Genomic DNA, 25,041 nt, shown 5'->3' on the forward strand with positions numbered 1-25,041 from the left:
TCTCGCAACTGGGATTGTAAGACTTCTTGAATAATAGGCAAACACAATTTCTGTTTGTATCTGGATGGCTTATTTCTCCTTTCTGTTGTTTTGGCTCATTGTTTTAGTAGAGTACTACCCTCCTGATATAGATTCTTTCGCTCTCCTGAGAATTTCCCAAGACACAGGTATTAAGATAGACAACACCTATGGACGAGTTATAAACACAAACACAAAACAAGGTGCAACGTCACCCAAAAATATCAGCATCAGGGGTACAGGAGATAAAAACAACCTTGAGGAATAACAAATCTTTTCCCACCTTTTGAGATAGATAAATAGGAAATGCTGCAAAGAAATAGGTTTCAGGAGAAACACATTCCAGGGTAAGAAGCACAGTGAGAAAATAAAAGCAGTGGCCAGCAAAATTAGGAATAAGTGACAACTGTAATACCAGTAAAATTTCTGATGTCTATTTGTAGGACAAAGAAGGAAATTCATCCTCGTGTTTCTAATTTGAATTTATGGGAGAAGTGTATAATTCAGTGGATTTTCAGCATGTAAAATACAGCAAGTATTTAAGCTTTCCAAAAGCATGCCTTGCTCCAATCAGGATAAGCCATTTAGAATAAGCTGGGGAGGGGTTCATTAAATCACTTGTTTGTTATTCAGACCACAGGAATGTGAATTATATTGGCAAAATGAATCAATCATACAGCAAAAGCTCCAGATATTCTCTGGAGTCTACATTAATCAGCCTGACAAGATGTCACTAAGGATTGGGTCAGGCTCATAACACCGCATCCAAGCAGTTGGGAAAAAAATCCCCGAGACTGCTGAAATAGGCAACAGTTCAGTCATTTAAAGTTGTCCCCAAAGGCTTGTGTCAACCCTTTATTACTGCTCACACACAGTTGTAGAAGCTTTTAAGTGAGAAACCTGCATTCCTGGACCTTCTAGAAATGTGTGTGTTGTGGAAACAAGCCTGATTCCAGCAATTTTCTGTGAGGACAAGCAAGACGAAGTATCCTGAAAAAAATATGTTTGGGATCCAACATAGCCCTCTGAAGAAAACATATTTAAGAACATGAAGAAGTGGCTAAAACTAGGACACACCAAAACAGATACACCTCTGGGAAACACACAGACTTGTCATGGAGTCACTTCAATAAAGCACTTTAAAAAACAAAACAAAACAAAAACAACCAACAACTATATTTCTACAGATGATTTTTCATACATACACTTTTTTTTTTTTTTCCAATTTTAGATGTTTCCTGTCTTAACCCAAGGTAAATCCAAAATACAAAGCAACGTTTAAAAACACTTGAGCAGAACACACTAAAAATTAAGTTTTTTTTCAAAAAAAAAGTACTCACACTTCCCCAGCCCCAGTAAAAAACATGAAATCATGAACTCCTGAAATCTCTTGATTCTGATATAAAGAGAATCTTTGACTGAGATTCTGATATAAAGAGAATCTCACTTTGTTAGTGAGACTAAACATAACAGACAAAACAAGCACTTTGTGGACTGCAGGAGCTCAGATCAGACCAGAAATACAACTGCTGTAGAAGCAAAAAAAATTAGTAAGCAGTTCAGATAAATACTGTAAAGCAGTATAACACATATAGCAATGCATAAAATCAATATACTATACCACAGAATACAGTCACACATTGCTGCTGCTTGGATGCAGGAGGGAAAAGATCGGTGTCTTTGTTCTTGTCAGCACTTGTGCCATCTGTACATTCAAGCTGGATGGAGTTTAAATGTGACTTAGTGACACAGCTGCAGGATAGGCTACAAAAAGTGCTGAATGGCTCAAAGAAGCAGAAGTATTTAGCTGAAGTGTTCTTCAGAAGAGACTGCAAGGGAAAGCAGTCAGATCCATTCTTTCAGGGAATAAATAATAAAAGAATGAAAGTGTTAAATTGCAGCAATATAGTAGGAATGTAAATGCTCAAAAGTGAGGATGAAAAGTTTTCTGTCATTGGAGTAAAACTTCATCTAACTGAACTCATATGGAGTGCTGTGCATGCCAATGTTTTAAATTCTACGTTAAAAGCTACACCACCGCGCACCACAACAGCATAAATATTAGTGTAAGCATCTAAATCATGTCCCAGGCTGCATTGGCAAGATTGTATTCAGCACATCAAGGGATACAATTATTTTACTCTTCTCAGTACTTGTTACACCACACTTGGAATGCTGTGTCCAGGTTTGGTCCTCCCAGAAGACACTAAAAACTTGGAGACCATCCAGCAGAGTGCCACTAAGACAAGCAATAGGCACAAGTTGCTGAGGGAATTTTTGTGTGCATATGAGAAAAACTGAAAACAAATGGAATGAATTGATAAGTAGTGAAATAAATTACCAAAAGAAATGATGGAATCTCTCTTTCAGTAAACACTCAAGGCTGGGTATTATAATCTAAGGCCTTGCTTTCAGTAGAAGGTTGGACAAGATGGTCTACAGAGGTCCCTATCAACCTAAACTTTCTATGATTCTATAATCTAAACACTAATCTAAACTCACCTCGAGTACTGTGTGCAGTTCTGGGCACCACAGCACAAAAAGGACATTAAACTGTTGGAGAGTGTCCAGAGGAGGGCGACGAAGATGGTGAAGGGCCTAGAGGGGAAGACATATGAGGAGCGGCTGAGGTCAGCCTGGAGAAGAGGAGGCTGAGGGGGAACCTCATCGCAGTCTACAACTTCCTTGCGAGGGGGAGTGGAGAGGCAGGTGACCTATTCTCTGTAATCACCAGTGACAGGACCCGTGGGAACGGTGTTAAGCTGAGGCAGGGGAAGTTTAGGCTGGACATCAGGAAGAGGTTCTTTGCCGAGAGGGTTGTCACACACTGGAACAGGCTCACCAGTGAAGAAGCAGTCACTGCACCAAGCCTGTCTGAATTTAAGAAGAGATTGGACTGTGCACTTAGTCACATGGTCTAAACTTTTGGGTAGACCTGTGCGGTGCCAGGAGTTGGACTTGATGATCCTTAAGGGTCCCTTCCAACTCAGGATATTCTATGATTCTATGAAACATATACTATGATCTAAACATCTGCTATATACTGTAATATCTACTGTAACCTCATTTTTATATAAGAATTTCTCTGATTTTCCTTCACATTCCACTAATGAAATAAAATAAATAAAAACAATAATGACAAGCAGAAAGGACAGTTCACTGTTTTTCAGAACGACTGTCAGCATCTCTTGAAATTATCATCAAGCAGTAGGGTTAAAAGCAGGTTCTCTTTCACACAATGCATAATTAGGCTACTGAACTTACTGCCACAGAATTTCAGAAGGCCAAAAGGATAAATGACTTAAAAGGCATTACATGATTTTGTTCAATTCCTTTAGTGCCTTTTAAGCAGGAAGGATAGACCTGTCACCTCTAGTTTAAGAAATCCCTAGCACCCACTGGAAGCTGGGAAAGTAAGTCAGGAAAATATTATTTACACCATTTTGTAACTGCTTAGAGTTGCAATCTTCTTCATCTACACTCAGGATATGTGAACTTCTGATTTCATCTAATATATCCATTTTTTTATTCAAGCCTCATTACAAGAAGACAAATCAAACCAATATAAATCAAACACAGTAGTCTCAGTGTGTAACCCTACTACTACGGTTTATTTGGATCATCAGTTTAGATGCTCACAGAAGAACGATAGAAGCCTTAGCACTACGATTTAATAAATCATGAAACACAATAATGCTTTATTCCAACTGAGATATAAAAGGGAGAACAGGCTAAGAAAAAAAAAAAAAACAGGACAAAATCCAATAATAGTGACAGTTTCCATATCTACCAAAAGGCAGACAGTGAAAATTCCCAAGAAAATAGCTTCCAACCTGCCAGAGTAACAGATAGCTCTATCACACCAAGGTCATATATCACAGCCACCTCCACAGGTCTATGAGCAAAGTAGATAACACCTAAAAACCAAACAAACACAACAAAGTACACCCCATAAGACACAAAACCAATGTAGCACTGAAAGACATAAACCCAACATCCTGGCTGTGGAATAAAAAGATCCTACCAGAGAGTTCTTTCTACATTTTACCCACTGAAAAGGCCATTAAAGCAAAAGTTTGACAATTGAAGACACACATACAGACGGCTTCAAAGGCTCGGAAAAGCAGAAAGAACCGTTATTGCCAGATATGCAACAGGAAGCTTTTTCATCTTAATTCTTCTACCTTTTTTAAGTGTTTATTTTGGTTTATTTATTTACCATTCATGAAATTATTGTATTAGCTAGTTTGGAGTCACAAAATAACTTATTTTAATGGACACCACAAAGAGAGATATCTCTTCACCTTGACTCAAGTCCATTGGTTGACAGTCTCAAGACGACAGCTTTAGTTTTCTTAGGGACACGTTACAGGTAGTGGGGAGTTTTAGGATTTTTGTTACATGACATGAGAAAACTTCCACTCTTCTAGGTAATTCTGGAAGCCAGTGACATGCCAGACTTCTGGAGAGCACAGCCTGGATCGTTTTAAGGTACTGAACATGAAAGGAGTTTTATGCCTGTGGACCATGCTGTACAAGCATGCAGAGTTCAGAGGTGTCTTGCCTGCGCCAAGTCTCCCACAAGGCACTGGGCATAACAGATGGCCTGTTGCTTAAGACACTTATGAAAGACTTGAGAGGTCCAGATTCAGTTTAACTTTGTACAAAACATTTAGTAGGGCACATCTACACCATGGATATAGACAGACGTAAGCTCTCTGCCCAAACTAATCTGGAAATGAAAGTGCAGGGAAGACCACAGCAAAAGACACCCAAGCTCATGGTATGTAACAGGCAGGATTTCTAAGCTCACGTACAATGCCATGCACACACAGCCAAACAGAACTCCATACGAGCATATCTGTACTACATGTGGACTTGCTAGTTCTGGTCTCCAATAGCTTTCAGCTCTCTAGACTGTGCTCCACTGTAGGTATTCTCTTTGTTTTGGTTGCTTTCCACCTGTATTATGAGGATAAAAGCACTGCCGGTACTTACAAGGTGTCAAGAGGATAAATACATCGAATGGTCTTAAGGGACTAAGTTTTACGGCAACAGATGTAATGTCAATTCCTTAAAACAGCAGAAGTGGAGATGACAGGGCAATCAGAACTCTGAGGAAAGAGCAATTAAGATCAGAAAGTTGTCTTTTCTTCCCTCCCCCCCCCCCAAGGTTGAACTGGCTTTTTTTGCAGCCAAAGGACACCGCAGAAAAGGCACTCTTTGGGAACATGGCGATAGCTAGAATAACTGGAATGGATGGTGAACGAGTATATAGGACAGCAAGATTCTTAACCAGCAATTTAGTTTAAAACTGCTTTGAAATGACGTGAAATGAGATGTTTACATTTCTGAACTACAATCCATTGACAGGCAGCTCTTTTACCTGCTTAAGAACATAATTGGTTGGAAGTTCTCCAAGACAACACAGAAGAAATGAGGCTTGTGAAGAATGCAAGCTACCCAGCAATGACACAGCTACTAACAAAATATAACATCCAGCAACATTACTTAAAGATGTGCTTAATAAATCAATCGAGAACCCTAAAAGAACAAACCTCTGATTCAGAAGTAGCCTTCCTGGTAACTGAAAGTTACCTCAAGTTACCAGCAGAACAACTTTCAGTTACTAGATACCGATATAAGTCAAACCATCTAAAAGGAAAAATCAGAGGACCTGCTACAGGCTCAGGTGCAAAAATCTAATGAATCAGAAGTGATCAGCTGCAAAACTGTTCATGTTAGATTTGCAAATCTTATGTGGATTTTAGTTCTCTGAGCTACCAAATTAAGTGAATCTTATTGTACAGTGCCAATTTTTACCCCTCTCTCATTTTTGCACCATTTCAGAATGTACACCATTACAGTGATTGCACATTACGGCATACAGAGATTATTACATATGACAGAATTACTCTGAGTTAACTGCTTCCATTGTTAACTATTACACACAGTATTTGCAGAGTAAGCTGTTTGGTTTAACTTAACATGCTTTTCATTGCATGTGCAGCATAGCAGAAACATGCGCACAAGCAACTAATACATCTCTGCTAACTACTAGTAATTCGTTAAGCTGATGAAACCCTACAGCTTACAGTTGTCTGTTCATAACCTTATTTTCTTTGAAAGCTCATTGTATTCTTGCTTCAGTCCTCTTAACCATACAAAAATTAAAAAAAAGAAAAAATGCGTATTTTAGTTTAAAAAACTGTAAATCACAGCTCCTTATAATTTTGAAATTAATAGTTCTGTAAGCAGCAAGAGATTAGCACACCCATTTCTATTGATTTTAAATCCTTGCAATGACTCTCAATGCATGTTATATACTTCCCAGTCACACAGGGATGTTTCAAGATGCTGCTTTTAAGAATCAACAGTCATGCAATGACTTTCTACAGTTTGTACCTACGGCCCTTTAAATTGTACCTGAATGCACTTGAGAAAGAAATATGAAGAAGTATACAAAAGAAATCAAAAAGATACAAATTCAGTCTCTGACATTTCATGACCAGTATTATATTGGAAGAAAGACATATAGACAGTAGTTCAATGTATTTTCAAATGTATGCCTCTCTGGTGCACTGATTAGAGTGTCTCTCTGGTGCACAAGGGTTTACATTTAGGAGAGTCAGAAGACAGGCAAAAAGACAGGAGTAGCAAATTCAGCTTGCAATGAGGACCAAGCAGACTCAACAAGAATCCATGGGTGCACAATTCCTTCCCACTAAAATGGAAGCAACAATTTTCTTTTAAATTATTAATACTTTTGACTCTGAAAAATTAATTCTCATATACTGCATTTAACAACAAACATAGAAAACTCAAGGAAACAATCAAAGATATTGCTAGCTAGACACGCTGTGCTTCAGCTTCCATTCTCTTCCAAGGGATGCAAGGACAACCAACAGCTAGAGAGTATAGAGGCACTGGGTGAGAAACCAGATGAAAGCCCATGTGGCAACTGTGACACTAAACATTTACAGGTGGGTTCAGACTGGTTACTAATGCTCTAGGGACTTGACTGTGACTTGTTAAAGGACAACCACAAACATGAGCTAGACGAATAGTAATGCTGTGGCAAACCTAGCACCACCTGCACTACCTCAGCAGTGATAAACCTGTTTGCCATGGTGCCAAGTTTTGACAGACACTAATGGAGATAAATGACAGATGACTTTTGAACTTCAAACCAGCAGCAAGCTCCAAGAATATTCAATATCCCTGCTAAGCTGGATGGTGTAGCTCAATGAAAGAGGCTTGGACAGCAATGTGAACTTTTGCCCGGTTCAGGAAAAGATGGAGGAAAGAACAATCACCCCAAATTTCCAAACACTTGGAAGTTTAGCTATGGCTGCTGAATACATGCATCAGTTTAAGTTGCTCCTAAGCAGCAAGGGACTGAGCTGAACAGATCTGAATAGAATTAGATCTAATTTGTTTCAGAAAGTTCTGAAATTGCTTTGGGTTCAATGTCTGCAGCCTTTTCTCTAAATTGATATTAAAATGATTAAATTTTATGTTATCGCCACAAAAAGCTCAGCAAATATTCACTGTTTAATAACACACCTCCAGCCACATTAGGTCCCTTTACTTTTCTTGGAAGGTGTAATTTATTTATACCTTCAAGGTATTTAAAGCAGAGTCCGAAATATTCATCAGAATTCCTCCTTTAATTCCAAGTGCCAGTGAGTTGCTGAAAGACTGGGTAACCTTGTAAGTGATGTGGTATGAACACAGAGGAGCTACTAACTATGCTATACCAAATTATCTGCAACAACTTGGCTGCCCCCTTGGAATGTCTTAACTTTATGTACAGCAAAACCCCAATTAACTGAACATCACTTTCCAAAAACTGAACTACATTCCCTCATCTTTTCTACTCAGGTTATGTTCTTCATCAGCAACATTTAAATAAGCAAATCAGATGCCCTCTCAGACAGCCAGACAATGGAGTTACAAGCTTATCCTATTCTACTTGCGTGAGGAAGATTATACCCCTTTGGATCAGCCTCTTGCAGACATACTAACCAGGAAGGCAGCACAAAGAGACATAAAGGGAGCATGCTGACAAAGGCCAAATCAAGCAGCTTACTGATATGTTCTACAGGAGCTTGTGAGTCCAGAGGTAAGTAAGATACATTGCAGTTATTAAGATTATTCAAAGTTAATAATTCTACACCATGATTACAACCATAGCCTTATAAAAGTTGATATTTTGATTATTTTTAAAAACTGGGGACTTGAGACACAGAGGCTGAAGAGATTTGCTTAAGGTCACACAGCCGGAGGATATGAGGAATAGAACTTGAATATTCTTCAAGAGGTTTAACCCCCAGGAAGGCTGGGGGTTGTCACATGCTTTCTATTTTGAAATTCTTATTCTGCTTCTCACTTTCAATGACTATATACCTCTGCATATACAAATGAGGAAACTATATACAGCAGACTACATTATAACTGATGTATAAAACAGATCTGCTTTTTGAGTTATGAATCAACTCATCATTTATCCAAAATAACAGATACAAATGGCCCTCACACCTACCTACATCTGGAGTAAACTCCTCTGCACTGAAGGAAAACAAAATTAATTATTTAAAAAAAAAAAAAAGCACCAACTGATTAAATATGGTGTTAGTAAAGAGCAGTAAGTGAGAGGAACACCATGAAAAGCGCCATATCGGATGTCTCCCTTGTCAAGTTTCAACTGCTTAGACTCGCTCCCCTAAAAACAGTTATGGGGCCCCCACCACCTGGATTAACCAGTCTAACTCAGTTCTGAAGCAATCCTTGCTATTTTAAAATAAAAATAGTCTCAGGCCTCAAATCAAGTTTGATTATTAAGCTATAATGTCACATTACGGTTTTTTAATGGAGTTTATTTACACCATATTCATTAGGACACCACAGCTTTTGAACTACATATTGCATTTTTTTCTCTCAGCCAAAATGCTGACATGCAAAAATATTTGTCTAATTGTACTCCAACACTGATGTGCATGTTTACATAGGCAAACTAAAGAGTGGTATACCATCTGGAGGGGAAACAAACTAAATGCTGGACTCTTTTCACAGCTTCTCAAATCCCTATTAAAAACTGAGTTCTTCCTGCTAATGTGACTGAACATATTAGCCTTTAGAAAATTAAGACCATTGCTTTTCCAGATTTCACTGTATTGCCCTGAATAACTTTTAAGATTATCATTTTTCTTTTTAGTAGCCTTACTCTCACAGAATTGTACTACAATTGTCACCTCACTGCTGTCCTATGTCATCACAGTAAAAATATGCCAGAAGTAAATATCGTTATTATGTCAAGAAAAAAAGCATCTCGGGGTCACTCACTGTCTCTCCTTGTCATTATTCCCTGTGTCAAAAAATGGGTGCTATCAGATAATGCATTCAGGGCAGGACAACAAATGAGAGAATTTGAAAATGCTTTGCGTTCTAAGCAGTCTGTAATGTGCAATTTTGTTCTCATTTCAGGAACAAACCCTCTGCCGTGCCTCTCTTAAACCTCAGAGATTAACTTTCGGTTATGCATAGGGACAAAGTCTGCTCACAAGATTTATCTGTTTGACCAGCAGGCTCAGATGAGCATTAAAGCTTTGTAGTTCAGACTAGTGTGCTATAGTAGTTATTCCAGATAGGGACAGATACACATTTAAGAATGGATTACCCTATATAAACCATTCTAAAATTTTTAGCTGCTCTACAGTATCAATACTTCTGACACCAGTCTCACCCAAACAGAGAAGGGACACACTCCCTTTGTTTTAGTTTGGTCTGAGACTTAATAAAAAGTGACTTTCATGGCTGCTGTGCTACTTTATGCTCACTGATTATCATACAACATTGTTTTTCATCTATAAGAAAAAACATGAATCACTCCTGCTGTAAGATTAAATAAGGCAAATAATCAATGCAGTATAATTTTCATAACATCATCAATGAAAAATTTGCTATATTTGACTATTCACTGATACATCTGGACCAGCAACTTTCCAAAGCATATTTTTCTCTTCTAGCCACGTTTTAGCAAAATGTTCACAAACTACTAAAAAAAATTATTTCAAAACTGAATAATAAATATCTGGATTTGGAAATTTGACTGCATTTAACTTAGATAAATGTTAACTTCTGCTCATAATTATACTATTAATTAATAGGTACTATTCCTATGAGAATTTATAGTAGTTTAAATATAAAAAACTTATAAAAGAAGCCACATTAAGAATCTTCCTTCCTGACTATACTTAGCCTTCCTACCCATTGAAATACAGAAGATCAGAAATTTAATCATCTTGCTAGATGTTACCCCTAATAAAATGCATTTTATATTAAAACGAAAGCAACACTGAAATCTAACAAGATGTGTATTATGAATGTTTCACTGTATGTGGAGTCATAACCTCAATTTAATAGAACAAATTATACTTTGGAAGACTGTCTACTTGTAAAGTTCTCTACTGAAGCTTTAATAATTTATTCCTGACACTATAAACCTTACCTTTTAATTCTCATTATGAAATTCTCATTTCATGAGTAAAATTTCTTTTCAAAATTTTTGGATTATAAAATTTCCATTTTACAGGCAATAAGATTTTCTGATATAGTCTGTGAAAAAAAAAACTTGTAAATCGTTTTTCTAATTAAAAAAAATAATGAAGTGAAATGTACCCATTAAATACTTGTACCCTAATCTTTACATTTGGTGATTACCTTTCTTGAAAACTAAGCTGCAATCTACAGAGGCAAAAATCAAAATTTGATTTCTTCTGCAGTGCTATATTGGCTGCTTTGCAATCTCCATGTGTTTGTACATAAATATTCTGAAGGCAAATAAAATCAACCAACATTTCTCGTTGCCCCATCCATAATATGCAAAACATATTATGCACTTAGGATAAATTCGGTGTAAATCATCATCCTAGCCACACATTTAAATACTATAAGCTTCCTTAACCCTCAGCTCAGACTTCCCTAATCTCTAAAAGAAAGCAATGCCAGATGGCCATGAACAACTGCTAAGAATCAGAGGGCCACAGAGAAACACCTGAAGCCCTTAGTGATACGGTGGAGAAACACCTTCTGTTTCGACTTACTGCTGGGCCACACTTAGATCAAATTGCCTTGTGGAACTCGCATGCAGTCCTTCCACATTAACTCATACATCTGCTAGGAATTTTCAAAACCTGTATTTTATTGTCATGAATCTAATTTACCAACACTTAATTCCTGTCTGGCAGAAACAGTGTACTACCTCTTTGTCATAGATTATCACAGTAGCAGTATGTTTGTTACGTGAAGATAAAGACAATCCACTAACCACTGCACTTCTCCATCACCTTCAAGCATATGTATATATATATAGGTACATATAAAAAATAACATATACAAAATATTATATATATAACAATGTGTACACTATATACGTATGTATACACACATACATAATTGGTCTTCAAATATGTATGAGCTGGTTGCCAGACTGAAGGTGTAGCACAGCTCAGTGCTGCACAAGGGACAGATTATGTCTTTTTCTCTGTGTCAAGAAGCAAGTAATGAACAAAGATTCCTCTTCTTCAACAGAAGAGCATCCTTCTTTGGGCCAACACTGAGAATTGTTCAAGCTAACAGTGTCCAGCATTCTGGGACCCTAAAAGTTACCACTCTTCCTCATTTGTCAGTGGAAGTATTGAAGAACCACCTTTTTACTGGAGAAAAACATCACTTCCCACAGCCAAGCCTTCTGCTACTACCGATTCAGAACAATGTAGCTTTGTGACAAGCAGACTGGAAGGCCCATTAACTGCATCATTCACCACACAGCTGCTAGACTGTGTCTATAAAAATTCCTTGAAACACAGTTTTTCCACCTATGTTTCCAGTTGCCTAAACCAGTTCCTGTATGAAAAATACAATTCTTGCCTTTGTCAGAAGATAAATGTGTTGCAATGGTCTCTTCACCTCTAAGGACAGGAGTCTCACTTGGTTTTAAATACGAAGTTCAGAGAGGTTTCATGCTCAAACAGGACTCTTCTTTCTTTTTTATATATAAAAGAAATCACCTTGCATTAGAAAAGATGAGAGCCACTGCTCAAGAGCAGACACAACTTCATGGTTTTGGACTTGGATTTCTTAACAGAAATTCAGAAGGAAGCAAGGTTCAAACTGCAGTGGGGTGCTACAGTCTCAAACACGGCCCTGACAGAGATGCTTGGAGACACATTTTGTACTTAATAGCCCAGTATGCTGAAAACCAGGACAGACGAGAACAAGCAAACCTGTGAATGGGGAAAAAAAGGTTGAGAGGACAGACAGGACTGAAATAACATGGAGTGCTTCAGTACAGGGAGTTGGGGGCAGTGGCAGAGCTGTGAGGGAAGGACAGGGCTGGGCTAGCAGGAGGCACTGACTATTTCAGTGTCAGCAAGGAGCACGTGTAGAGCCAAACAACCAAAACCTGTCAGACAGCCACAGTAGGACAAACATAGGTTCCAGGTGCAAAGCCAGAGATGTCAAACTACAAGAACATCTGCCAATAGCATGATTCATTCTAGCTCACATTGCCGTGAATAAAAAGAGAAGATAATTTTATTTATTCAAATGGCTTAAGACACAGGACAATAACATAGCCTGGTTATAGAGAATAAGAATCTAGCAAGACTGCAGTCCTCTGGAAGAATACACAGAACTGTCAAAATCAATTTTGCCAGCCAGTCTTAAGACAGATAAAGTCAAGAATGGGGGACTTCTGAACCAGGACAATGGATCACATTTCTGTTGTAAACTACTTGACATCTTGCATTTTAGCATTTTTCCATAACTGTCATTACAGTACCATATTCATTCTGTTTAGCCTGGCTCATAAAAAAAAAAAAATTAGATCAGACAGAGATGTGACAAAGTCTAATAAGTGAAAGAAAAGCAGCATAAGCCTAATTAGAAAAGACATATAGGGGAGGGGGCAAAGGGGATTCAGAGGTAAGAGTTAAGGAAGTACAGGGTACTAGAGAGCTGTTTCAGATAGTAGGTTAGACTTAGTCAAGAAGCAATGTATTTGTACAAAGTCCAGCGGGAGCTGAATAGTCATAGATGAGCACACAGAAGAGGTCTAAAATATTGTTTGCAAGGTCAAGAAATGGAAAAATGGGCACTGAGGGTCTTATACCCAGCCAATGTTGCTGCTTGGAAAGGAGATAAAATAAAAATAAAAATAAAAAGATTCCGTATTTAAGTAGGTGAGGGTTAAGAGGACATGGACAATGGTATCAGAAGAGCTATACAAAAAATAATGGCAACATATAGCACATGAAAATAAATACATATATATATGCATACTTCTAAGGTGTCAAAGTAATAAAATCTTTGAGTCAAATAGAAATGATTTATTCCAGTAATAGTTAAGGCAACATTCTGGTAGAGTTCATATACATAAAATAAAAAATAAAAACAATCACAAGTGAATTTTGATCAAATGTTCTTCATCTACCACTCCTATCTTTCTGTTTAAGTAAGATTCCCACAACTTCAGTGACTGAAACATTTCAATCTATTACTGCTAAAAGATCACTGTTGTTTGTGTGGTTCAACACTATACCAAATCTCCCATTAATACTTACTCTTAATGTTATTTCAGTAACAGGGTCAACACAAACAGAGAAACTCCTAGTAAGACATCCATTTGTACACTGATGAGCCCTACATCAGAGATAGCTATCTGAACTGGACTATAAGTGGTCATTCTTCCAAAATAAATCCAGAAAGAGGTATATTCATTTATGTATGAGGCATATTGTATATTTCTGGATCACAACCATTAATGATTTTGTTCATTTGTCCAAAAGTTGCAACTATCAAGAAAGCAGTGTGCTTTGATTTTAAATGAAGCAAACTATTTCATATTGAGCTCTGTTCATGCATACACAATATTTCAATCAGCCTGTGATTTCCTCAAAAGTACTGTTCACTTAAGAATGCCTAGCTGCCAGCTGACTTGAACTTTTCCTCCCTCCCTTGTATGTGACACCGTTTTGCTCAAAGTAGGCACTATGCTTTTAATTTGCTTGCTGAGGCATTGTTACAACTCTTCATGTGTCTTGGCCGATGGAAGAATTTAGACCCCTGAGAAGCAAATGCAAGTCTCCAACTTCACACACCAACATGGACAACTGTAGCTGAAACTGAATCCAGACTAATTTATTATTCCAGTAATTTCGCATTTATGCTGATACCATAATAGGTTAGAACATATGTAATTTACTGTTTTTAATTGGACAAATGGAACAGAACTTCGTTCAAATGAAAAAGCCATTTGTCAAATGAAGTTTACATAAAATACATGAGATTTATGGCAACAATGAGAATGTACTTCTAAATTAAACTAACCTACAGCTTAATAAAATACGAGGTATTACAAAAGAATGCAAAAATCCTTCCAACCACAGGATTTTAATGCTACAATAATTCTGCTCTTCCTAAAGGACAACAATTTTGCCCTTTCTTAAATAATACAGTTCAAAACACATATTAGAATACTGAGTTTCAAGAATTAGTAGTTAAACCACAGTAATCAGGTGATAATAAAGATATAGAAAGCATGTGCATTTTCCCATTAGGCACAGGTTTAACATGGAAAATATTCTATGCAGGTGGAGGGGGAGGGGAGGGAAACATGGGGGGGGTGACTTACTGTAGTACTTCAAAGATGCACTATTCACGTAATGCAGCAGTACAGGATACGCTAATAAATGAAGGCAACTGAAAAGGCAGTACTCACCCAAAATATCAAATTGAAAAGGAACATCATATATTTCAAACAACACAGGCAGCCTCTTGCCATGTTGCACTTCTTAAATTCTAAAAGGAAAACAAAGGACAGATCCAGATAAAAGACCACATATTTGCTGCCTTTGGGTGCACTGTATTTGTCACTTTTAATGCCAGTCCCAGTTCCAACACCGGTCCCGGTTCCAACCCCGGTGTGGTTCTGTGTGCGTGATCCAGCTGTACCATAGAAAGCTCCAGCAGTAAAACCTCGACCAAATTGCCTCCCTGAGGCGGAAGGTTTAGCAAAATCTGAGTCTTTGCTATCCAAAGATGGACTCCGGTGAATTGAAGAATCCTCGCTACTTGACTTCTCCATGATCTCTCTTTCCACAGTTGTCAGATTTAATGTATAGCATCTCTCACCATTAAACGCAGTGCCTTGCAAACGCACAGTACAATAAGGGCTGTCTGTATTTTGCTTCTTTTTTTCTTCATACGTAAATCAGATAATCACTGCAGAATTTATTCACTGCATTGTTGTTGTTTTTATCTATTTTTTATAGCAATGCAGACTGTACTCTATCTGTACCATAGATTTATATATTAACATCCCATTCAGGAGCATACTCATGATTTATCTTGATGAATCAGTTATGCAGAACTTCAATTTTTATTCAGAAAAGCCATAAGCTCCTTCTCTCTGCCCTTAGTCTACAGCCCTCTAATCTATAGGCAGCAGATGGTCCTTGCATCCATTTCCAAAAAGCTTCTGCAGTACACCTGGGCGACTTTCCTGTAGCCTGATCACTTTTCTTGCTCTCAGCTTCCTTCTCTGTGTCTCTGTGACCGTTTCACACACGCTGTCTTTTTTTTTTTTTTTTTTTTTGCCACCCGTTTGCAGTATCTCATTCAGTAACCAGCTGTAACAGCACGCTCTGTGTTTCACTGCTGTTGATGTGAAATCATCAGCAGCTGCAACCACTGGGCATTTCCCACAGAAATCCCTGACCTAACTATCAAGTAATAAATCCACCCTCTTGCTTGCCCCTCCTCTCTGCTTCCCATCTGACCAGTTAGAAGAAGCCTTCTCCCCTAGGGCACACCTCCATGACATAGTATCTTTAATAGGATTAGAATTACTCTTGACTATACAAGTGCACAACAGAAAATCTCTTTAAATGTCAAGTACTGTTTAGCTGTTTATGAGCTTGAACTGTGAGGTAATGATACTCCTTTTATGCAATAAAATTCTGCTAAAAGTATGGATTAGATAGACGAGAGCTAGCCTCTCCCTGCTCACAAAATTAACAGTGACTGCACGTACTTACATTTTTTTTCTGGCTTAAATGTCATGGGACAAGGAACTGGTACAGACTAGCAGCTGACATAAACTGAATAGGCACATATCTATACATGCACATAGCACAACGCCATCACCTATGATATAATTAACCATAATAAGAAAAGCAGAGCTGCTGTCTCTTACAGGATGATCAATCAATTCTTAAGACTTGAAATGCAAGGATATCTGAACCTGCAGCTATTTACAGTCTGTTTAACTAGTAAGTCAGAGATTATTCTTGTGTATGCTAATAAATCATCCTACATTGCACATAGACTGTGAACTAGAAACTCTGACCCAAATGCCACATTACTTTTCTGGATAGTAATACAATATGTCTGGCAGAATGCTGAAACAAAGTGGGCAGGAGTGTGCAGATGTGTTGGTGCCTATGTGCGTGAGTGCTTGGTGTGGAGGGAGAGAAAAACTTCAGGTCACACCTGGTGCTTCCAAATTTGTCATTTTGTCACAACCATAAAAACAGCACATTGATGGTGCAAAGCGGGAAAACATTTAAATTGCTGGTTATCCTTTTTTTTTTTTTTTTTTTTAAAGAAAGAAACCATGTCAGGAGGCCACTACAAAAGAAATACAGCTACCAGTAAAAACAAAAGTTATTCCCAATTTTAACTGACCCTCTCACATTTCTTCAGTCTTTTATGCCCAACAGCACCTTAAAATTCTATTATTTTTATATTGCAACATTAGAATCAACATTCTAAAACAATGCAGCACCTTTCTTGATAAGCCTTTTCTGTGAAGAGATCTTTCTACCATGAAGTACTTCATGCCATGAAATACATAGTATTTGTAAATGTAATAACCTTCTCTCTCCTCTTCTGCTTCTTGTTAGAACAAGATTTTGACAGGCAGGCCCAAGCCTGTGTCAAGCATATTTATTCACTTTGATTTTTAAAAGCAATTTCAGAACTACCTGCATAAAACTTCTCCATCATAAATGTGACTACAAGATAATGACTAAGTAGTCCACATCACACAGTGCAGCAGAAAAGGTTACACACAAAACACCCAAGCAAAAAAAAAAAAAAGATAAATTACAGTGACCAAAGTGGAGCATTTCTTTACATGTCTATGATGTGCATAACAACTGCTCACTTTGAAGTTTGTAAGGACCAGCAGTCTCAGAAAAATACATGGGAGAAACTTGCAGGCCATGACCAGGTATCTCTGCCTGAGACACTGGAACTTGCAGCATAAGTAGCAGTCAAAGCACAAGGCAAATGCCCGAGTATGGTTTTAGAAGTCTCAAAAGGCTCTTCAGTTTGAAAATTTGTTTACTGGTTGTGAAGTTGTGCCATTTCAATCCTGTACTGCAGCTAGGTACTTTCAGAATTTACAAAACTGAGCTCTCAGACAAAAAGAATATGAGAACGCACAAGTAGTCTATAACATTTTTTTCTGTTTACTCATTGGTTTGTTATAAATTTTACACTTACATAAAATAGAAAGAAAGGAATTAGATCGTCAGAAAAAAAGATTGTGCATTTGTGAAAACTAATGCTTAAAAAAAAGTAACACATGCTTTTTTCAAGCTTTTATTAGTAGACAATCTTTAAGTTTTCCAGTTTTCTATTTTTGCCTTCAAATACTACAAAAGATTTGCTTTTTCTAAAATTACTTGTAAAGCACCTTTCATTCAGAGCTATCCATGACCGGTCTACATCACCATTTATACCTTAGAATGCACAACCAAACAAAGGAGTGTAGCCAATACCCACTTTCGAAATCCAATTTTGAGTAACTAGCACTAGGGCAAAATGAACCAGAGTAGCTTCCCCTCCAGTGCTGTACAAAGAAAACATATGATTCTCCTATGGTTATGCTGCTAGGGAGACTCTACAAGCTTCAGTAACCTTCTGACACTTGAATCTAAGGTCCCAGAGCAGCTTTACAGATTAGATGCCACTTCCTCCTGCTAGAAACACTAACTCAGTGCTTATGTAGCTCAGTTAATAAATCACCCAGAACTACTTATTTGCTGAAAAAATAACCAATGAAAAATCTGTACTCAGTTCCTCCAACTGTGTTTTGATTAGCCATTACACATAACTTTCTCTGATCGAGACTTTATTGGCAGGTGTTGCTGCACGGCCATTCAACACTACAGTTGTCCCACTTGACACTGGGACCTCAGCACAGGAAAAAGCACATTTGGCTTCACTGCAGCTCTCATCTCTGATGAGTAATTAGGGCATGAAGAACATTCAAAAGCTCGCTCTGCACTTCATTATTCTTCAATTACTGAATCAGAGAATTTTGATGCCAAAAAAAGCCTCCACATCAAAAATATAATCTCAGTCCCCCACACAAATGCCTGGGACAAAGAACAAATATCAGCCTCTGACATCTGAATAGCTCGGTCCAGTATCAATGGTAAGAATTTAGGCCACTTTCAGAAATAATGTACAAAAGCGAATGTCACAACCGGTGTAGCAGAAAGAATGGAAAGGGAGGTTATTAGTAACAACGCCCTAACAACATAGGCTGGGTCTCCTATTGATACCAATTTGCCTAGGTCCCTTTTGGGAACAGCACACCATTGTCCTCAAAACAAAGATCCCAACAACTTCATTTTTTATTTGTACTTTTCCTAAGCCTTTAGTTTTATCTCACCAGAACTTCAGTGCCAATTACACACAGCTACAGTGCTCCTGAACACTTCTGTTTGTTTCTGCCCTCTTCAGCTGTTTTAACACAACCGCCTTGTGGAACCATGATGCAAAACAGAACAAAAGCTGACCAAGTTTAGACACATATTTATAACCATGTATTTATAAAGACATAATACAGATACAAGTGTATTTAAGCAACATATGAAAATAAATCTTACCTTTTCCCTTGTAAAAGATCCCAATTTATTTTACAAAACAGCCCACCTTGTTGATGCAGTGAAGGGGACAGGGACTACAATAGGTGAGAACAGGAATAAATGTCAAAGGCTGAGCAAAAATTTCTTAAGCTTCTCTTATGATCTCCCATGATTCCAGACTTGAAAATATAAAACACCAGGAGTTTTTGAAAAGGGGAAATAAAAACTCCAGTCACCATGATATGCAATCCGTCATGTACGCTAGTGGTACTGTTGCCATTTTAAACATGGGGAACTTGAGGATCAAGTAGTTTGCTGAGGATGAATAGGAAATCACTGGCAAAGGATCATACTGAATCTAGGCCTTACATGGTCCCAGGCTAGTATACTAACCATTGCACCATTACCATTATTTTAGAAATCATGAGCTTCAGTAATCCTGTTGCATGACTTCAGAACAATATGGAACCTTGTAGAGAGATGCACTAACGTATATGCTATCAAATGTTCCAGGAACACAGTTCTTAAATTCACACTTTTCTTTTGAATGTTATTGACCAAAGCCTCAGTTACACACTCCTTCCTCAGGCAGGAAGATTAGGTACCACTACCTAGATTACACTAGGTAGACAAAAGAGCTAGATAGCTGAGCATAAACTGAATAACTATATCTTCCCAGTCAGCAGTTCAAGTCACTGCTCCGAATCCTAGAAGACCATGAGAGGGAGACATGTAACAAGATTTGGAAAGAGTAGCTTATGACTCTGGCATAAAAAGTCATATAGAGATGAAAGCTCGGCTTAAAAAAAATATACAATTAATTTTGGAATAATCTTAAAGTGAAAAGAATGTTCAAATAATCAGAGCTGAAATAAATATCATCTGAAAGACAAAAACATGGAGTTCTCTGGACTCCCATGCCCCTGTCTTCGCAACAAAGAGCTTATAAACTCCAGCAAGTCAAAATACCCGCCTTATCAGCAACACAGTAACTCTCCTTGCCTACCCAAGGCAAAGAGGTAAACTCTCTTTGAGTTGTCTAAACTAATACTTATCTTGTTTATATACCTAAAAGAACAGTTTATCCTTCTAACATGGTGTCCCCACTGGATGGACAATCAAGAAAATAAGACCTTGTTATAAGACTTCCCACTGCATCAAATATTCTGTGGCACAATCCGTGAGATATCCATTAAAAACCGTGACAGCATGACATTCTGTCTCAAAATTGTACAAAGGAATTAGTTGTAGACCGTGTCAGGGACCTTAACCCACCGTGATCAGCTGCAGATGATAACATGACATGCTGACGCAGAGGAGACATGGGAGATGAGGGTCAAAGTGCAATGTGGGGTCCCAAAGCTAAGAAATTGTGATTATGTCACACCTTTCTACCAGCTGTCCCTCAGACTGAGCAGAAAGAATGCCTGAGTTTCCAAAGTTACAGAAAAAACATAACTTTATTAAAAGTAGAAATACAGCTACCTACATTTAAGCTTCTAAATCAAAACGTGTACTAGCACAAGGGTCTTCTAGAGTTTTGTCTTCACTTTATAAACAACATCATGAACTCTGCTAAACTAAAGATTTAGTCTTCTAAAGATTATGTTAGTATGCAATTCACCATTGCTATTTTCACCTTTAAGAACTGAAACCTGGAAAGTCTATTTACTGCTTGTTTCTGAGAAGCCCTAGTAGTTTGAACTTTCTGGGGCTTTGCAGTGTATGTACCAAGATCAAGTCAACCCATACAACATAGAACCTACCATCCAGACAGAAAGCAAGGCATTAATAGCTGACTCTGAATATAGCAACTATATTGGACATTTTAAGAAAGAGTCTCAAAACTACCTTACCAATACTTCCACTAGCAGGTGGGAGAACACAGAAAATATGCGAGGCAAAAAAATAGCACATGCCCAAGCAGATGAGCCTATTCTGCCACGTAGCAGAGAGTACCAGATCTTTGAAACATTTTGATTATGCCCTTTAACCCTTCAACATAAGAATCTGTATCCCTTCTAATTATGGGGGTTTTAACTAATCTTCTACTGGGGCAAATACATTGTTCCATCTCCATTAACAGTTAATCCTTCTTGAATTCTGCTGCGATTTTAGCCTCAATATCTTCCAGCATCAAGTTCCATAGGTAGGCATTATGTTAAAAAAACATCTTCCTCTCATTTGCTGTCAGCCTTCCAGTTTAATTATTTGTCCCATTCTGGCATTTGCCCTTATCACACAATTCATTATTTTGTAATCCCCTATTACATCCCATGTCATTTGTCCTACATTAATCAAAGCACGTATAATCTTTTCAGTGCCTCCTGTTATTGAAAGCTCTCTGACTCCCTAATAACTTCAGTCAGCCATCTTATGCTTTCTTTCTATTTGAGTTGTGTTTATACCATAATCTTTTCAGATCTGTTGATGACAAGATCATTTTATTTTTAAAGGACAAAAGTTGACATTTAAATGCAAAGTTTAATTGATCAATTCTGTCTCTACCAACAATTTACCCTCATGAAAGTTGAAGTCGTTTAGATTCAAAACACTTTTATTCATCACTCCTATTCTGCTTTTCTATTTCAGATTATAAATTTGGTCTCTGAAAAGTCCAACACCTCAGAGACAAACACGAAAACCCTTATAATTTAAATTCTGTATTTTACCTGTAGGAAGAAAGGAAGTTCTCACTATAACAGCAATAGTTTAATACCTGATACTTATAAAATCATCAGAATGTCCATCTGCAAGTCAGGGACTCCTTGCAAAGAATCTAGCATAAACTGAACCAAGCCTTGGCCAGCAATGATGAAAATAAATGTGTGACATCAACTGATGCCTCCTCCCAGAACACCAAAAAGCTTATGGAGATAAGTGTTTTTTACCATGCACACACAGAAAACAAAGATCAAGGTAGTAGAAAACTGTCAGCCACATGCCAGAAAGCAGCAATATTATTTCCCTGATATCCCCACGGTATGAAACACCAGAAATCAGATCTCCAAAATCATGCTTTAAAAAATATGCTCCCATCACCATCTCCAAGGAAAGGAAAGGAAAGGGAAGGGAAAGGGGAAGGGTTCTTCTTATTTATTATCTATTTTTTGTAGAAGGCACAAAATCCAAGCACTTCTCTTCCACTTCCAATTTCAATGACAGTTTAGATTTTTCATGATCCCAATTGCACTACAGATTAAAGAAAGCAGAAGAAATCAAACAGCAGAAGACTTTCTTCTATCATGAGAGGTGATATCTCTTCTTACCCTTGGTCAGTGCAGGAGCACTTTGTTAATACAGGAACTTTTCTAACCCTGTCCAATGTGTAGCTATCCCTTGAACAAAATCAGATTGTTATTCTTTATCCTCTATTCTAAAGAGACTGTCTTTCACCAGCAGCCTGCTGTTCTGAATTGGTGGACAGCTGGCATCTATGTATCAACGTAACTACTAAACTTAAAAATGAACAAAAAACATAAAAAAAAAGAAAAACTCACACAAATGGCTCCACATAAAGAAATGAAAATGACATCATTCACTTTTAAAAGGCAACACACATTTCCCAACCCTGCTCAACAATGCCATGAAAGAACTTTTTTAGCCATGTTCCTTTCATAATTAAGTGAATTCCGTCATTGCTAAAATATTCATATTTTGGCATTTCATAGAATCATAGACTATCCTGAGTTGGAAGGGACCCACAAGGATCCTTAAGTCCAACTCTTGGCACTACACAGGACCACCCAAAAATCAGACCCTATGTCTGAGAGTATTGTCCCAACACTTCTTGAACTCTGGCAGGCTTGGTGCTGTGACTATTTCCCTGGGGAACCAGTTCCAGTGCCCCTCTCAGTGAAGAACCTTTTCCTAATATCCATCTGCATCACACTTGTGATTCCATGAATGAGGATATTTAAAACCACTGCATCAGGGCTGGCAGAGCCCCAGATGTCTACAATTGTCAAAAACTTACATCATTATTTTAGGCTCCTTCTCCCATTAACTCATCAGCAGCCCCAGCCTCCACTTTAAGACATCCCTGAAAGTGACTGACCGATTGCCTAACTGGAGAGCAGTCACCTCAGAGATGCGTGAGTCATCAAAAGACTGTTTACCAGCAGCATTTCCAAGCAAAACCTGATCCCAGGTTCAGTGTTCAGGTCAAAGAGGCACAGGTCTACAGCTTTCATAAGGGAGTCAAAACGCCAGATGAATTATCTATCTGCTAAGGGCCCAGAGCCAGTAACCTCAGAGCTAAAAGTTGTCAGCAGAATAGGCTGAGTTCAAGCCACAGTACAAAGTTCCCCTCTGCTGGGCCCTCAATGTGACCCAGAGCAGAAATGTCTGGAAACAAGAGTGCAATCTAGCCTCTACAGACATTAAATCCTTAGCCTGCTCCCTGCCCTCCCTGAGGTTTACCAACTGCAGTAACAAGCTACATTGCCTAACAATTCCTCTCACACACCTCCTTTTGTCTTTCAAGAGAAACATTATTGAAATCATGTGAAATGTTTTGGTTTTTTTTTTGAATAATTCAGTATAACTTGCAAATATCTGAAGTGGCATTAACAGCACCTTCTGAGTTATGGTCAAACTACTGGATAACAGTTTTATTTCATCCTGCAAGTTTGGGTTGGACTCTCCTGTGGCTTCCAGAAAGCTTATGCAAAAATATAGCCAGAGCAAAGTCCACAGACTCCTCCCTCACTCGAAGCCCTTTAGATTTATAGAAGTCATCTTATTGGAGAAACTGCATCTACCCTCACAACAAAGCTTCTTGCATATTTTGTGGTAACACTATGGGATATTGTCAACTTTGACAAAAAAATAGGATGCGCCTGTAATGTAACAGTCATACAATTAATGTTTTTGCTTTGCCAACAACAATAAAGTCAGATTTAAATGCCAAGAGGAGAGAGATACTTTATCCTCTTTACTCATGTCACAAAAATGAGGCTACATGGTTCTCATCTATTCTGCATGAGATACAAGAAAGGATGTAAAAATGAAACCAAGGTAAATCTCTTGCTGTAATCCAGCAGGTTTAGGTACAGCTGTTCATGAGCTTTATGATCAATGTCAGCTCTTATTACAAGGATGTGAGGGTTTTAGGAAAGGGGAAAGGAGAGAAAGGAAAGGGGAATGGAAAAAAAGGGGGAAAAGGGGAGAGGAAAAAGTGGAAATAACAGGGTACAATTTGACATGACCCTATATGTCAAGACACAATCATGCAGCAGTTCAATTACCTGATTTACAGTATGAGTTATTCAACTTCTTACAGCACATTAGTGATCCATTTTAAAGGCAGAACTATTACTGCTGAATATGACCTATAGTTTTATTTACAGTTGGTGAGAATGCCTTGTGCTAGCTACAATACCAGGCATGCAAAGCCTAATATGAGGTGTAAAGAATGGATGCAAGGATGTTTGACTCCTTCCCAGAAGCCAAGCCCACATTCCCTTGAGTTTTGAGAAGTTTATTTATACCATCACAGTCTACCGAAGATGAGAAAACCAAAACACCCCTTATCAGCATCCAGCAACTATCAACATTGCAAAAATTCCTCACAGTGACATCGGAAAGACAAAAAAGAAGTATACTGTGGAGGGGAAAACTACTTGTGCAATTCAACCTGCTCTGATCTACCTAAGTGAGCAACAAGTATGTAACAGTTATGGTATGAAATATTAATTGGCCTTTAAAAGCAAATACTATGTTAATTCATCACAGGCAGATTTTTTTTTTTATTTACAAATAAATTGGGATACAGGCATGACACTTAATAGAATCATAGAATCACTAAGGTTGGAAAAGACCTCCAAGATCATCCGGTCCAACCATCCCCCTTTCACCAATGTCACCCACTAAACCATGTCCCTAAGCACCAGGCCCAACCTTTCCTTGAACACCCCCAGGGATGGTGACTCCACAATCTCCCTGGGCAACCCGTTCCAATGCCTGACTACTCTTTCTGAGAAAAAATGTCACATAATTTCCAATCTAAACCTCCCCTGGTGCAACTTGAGGCCATTCCCTCTTGTCCTATCGCTAGTTACCTGTGAGAAGAGGCCGA

The 25,041-nt window shown here is 38.1% G+C and overlaps 1 protein-coding gene across 4 annotated transcripts in view; it reads right to left on the reverse strand.

The window, feature by feature from the left end:
• TSPAN9 (tetraspanin 9) overlaps nucleotides 1–25,041 on the reverse strand; it is a 185,985-nt gene that overhangs the window by 87,911 nt on the left and 73,033 nt on the right. For 3 of the 4 annotated variants that reach the window (XM_067005214.1, XM_067005209.1, XM_067005211.1), the window contains one exon: nucleotides 14,801–14,880. In XM_067005214.1, the coding sequence (XP_066861315.1) occupies nucleotides 14,801–14,863 (63 nt within the window). In that variant the 5' untranslated portion in view covers nucleotides 14,864–14,880. Of the gene's footprint in view, nucleotides 1–14,800; nucleotides 15,785–25,041 lie in introns of those variants that run through there. The other variant, XM_067005217.1, reaches the window with a different exon arrangement.

This window comes from Anser cygnoides, chromosome 1 (genome assembly GCF_040182565.1).
Source record: "Anser cygnoides isolate HZ-2024a breed goose chromosome 1, Taihu_goose_T2T_genome, whole genome shotgun sequence".
Taxonomy (NCBI): domain Eukaryota; kingdom Metazoa; phylum Chordata; class Aves; order Anseriformes; family Anatidae; genus Anser; species Anser cygnoides.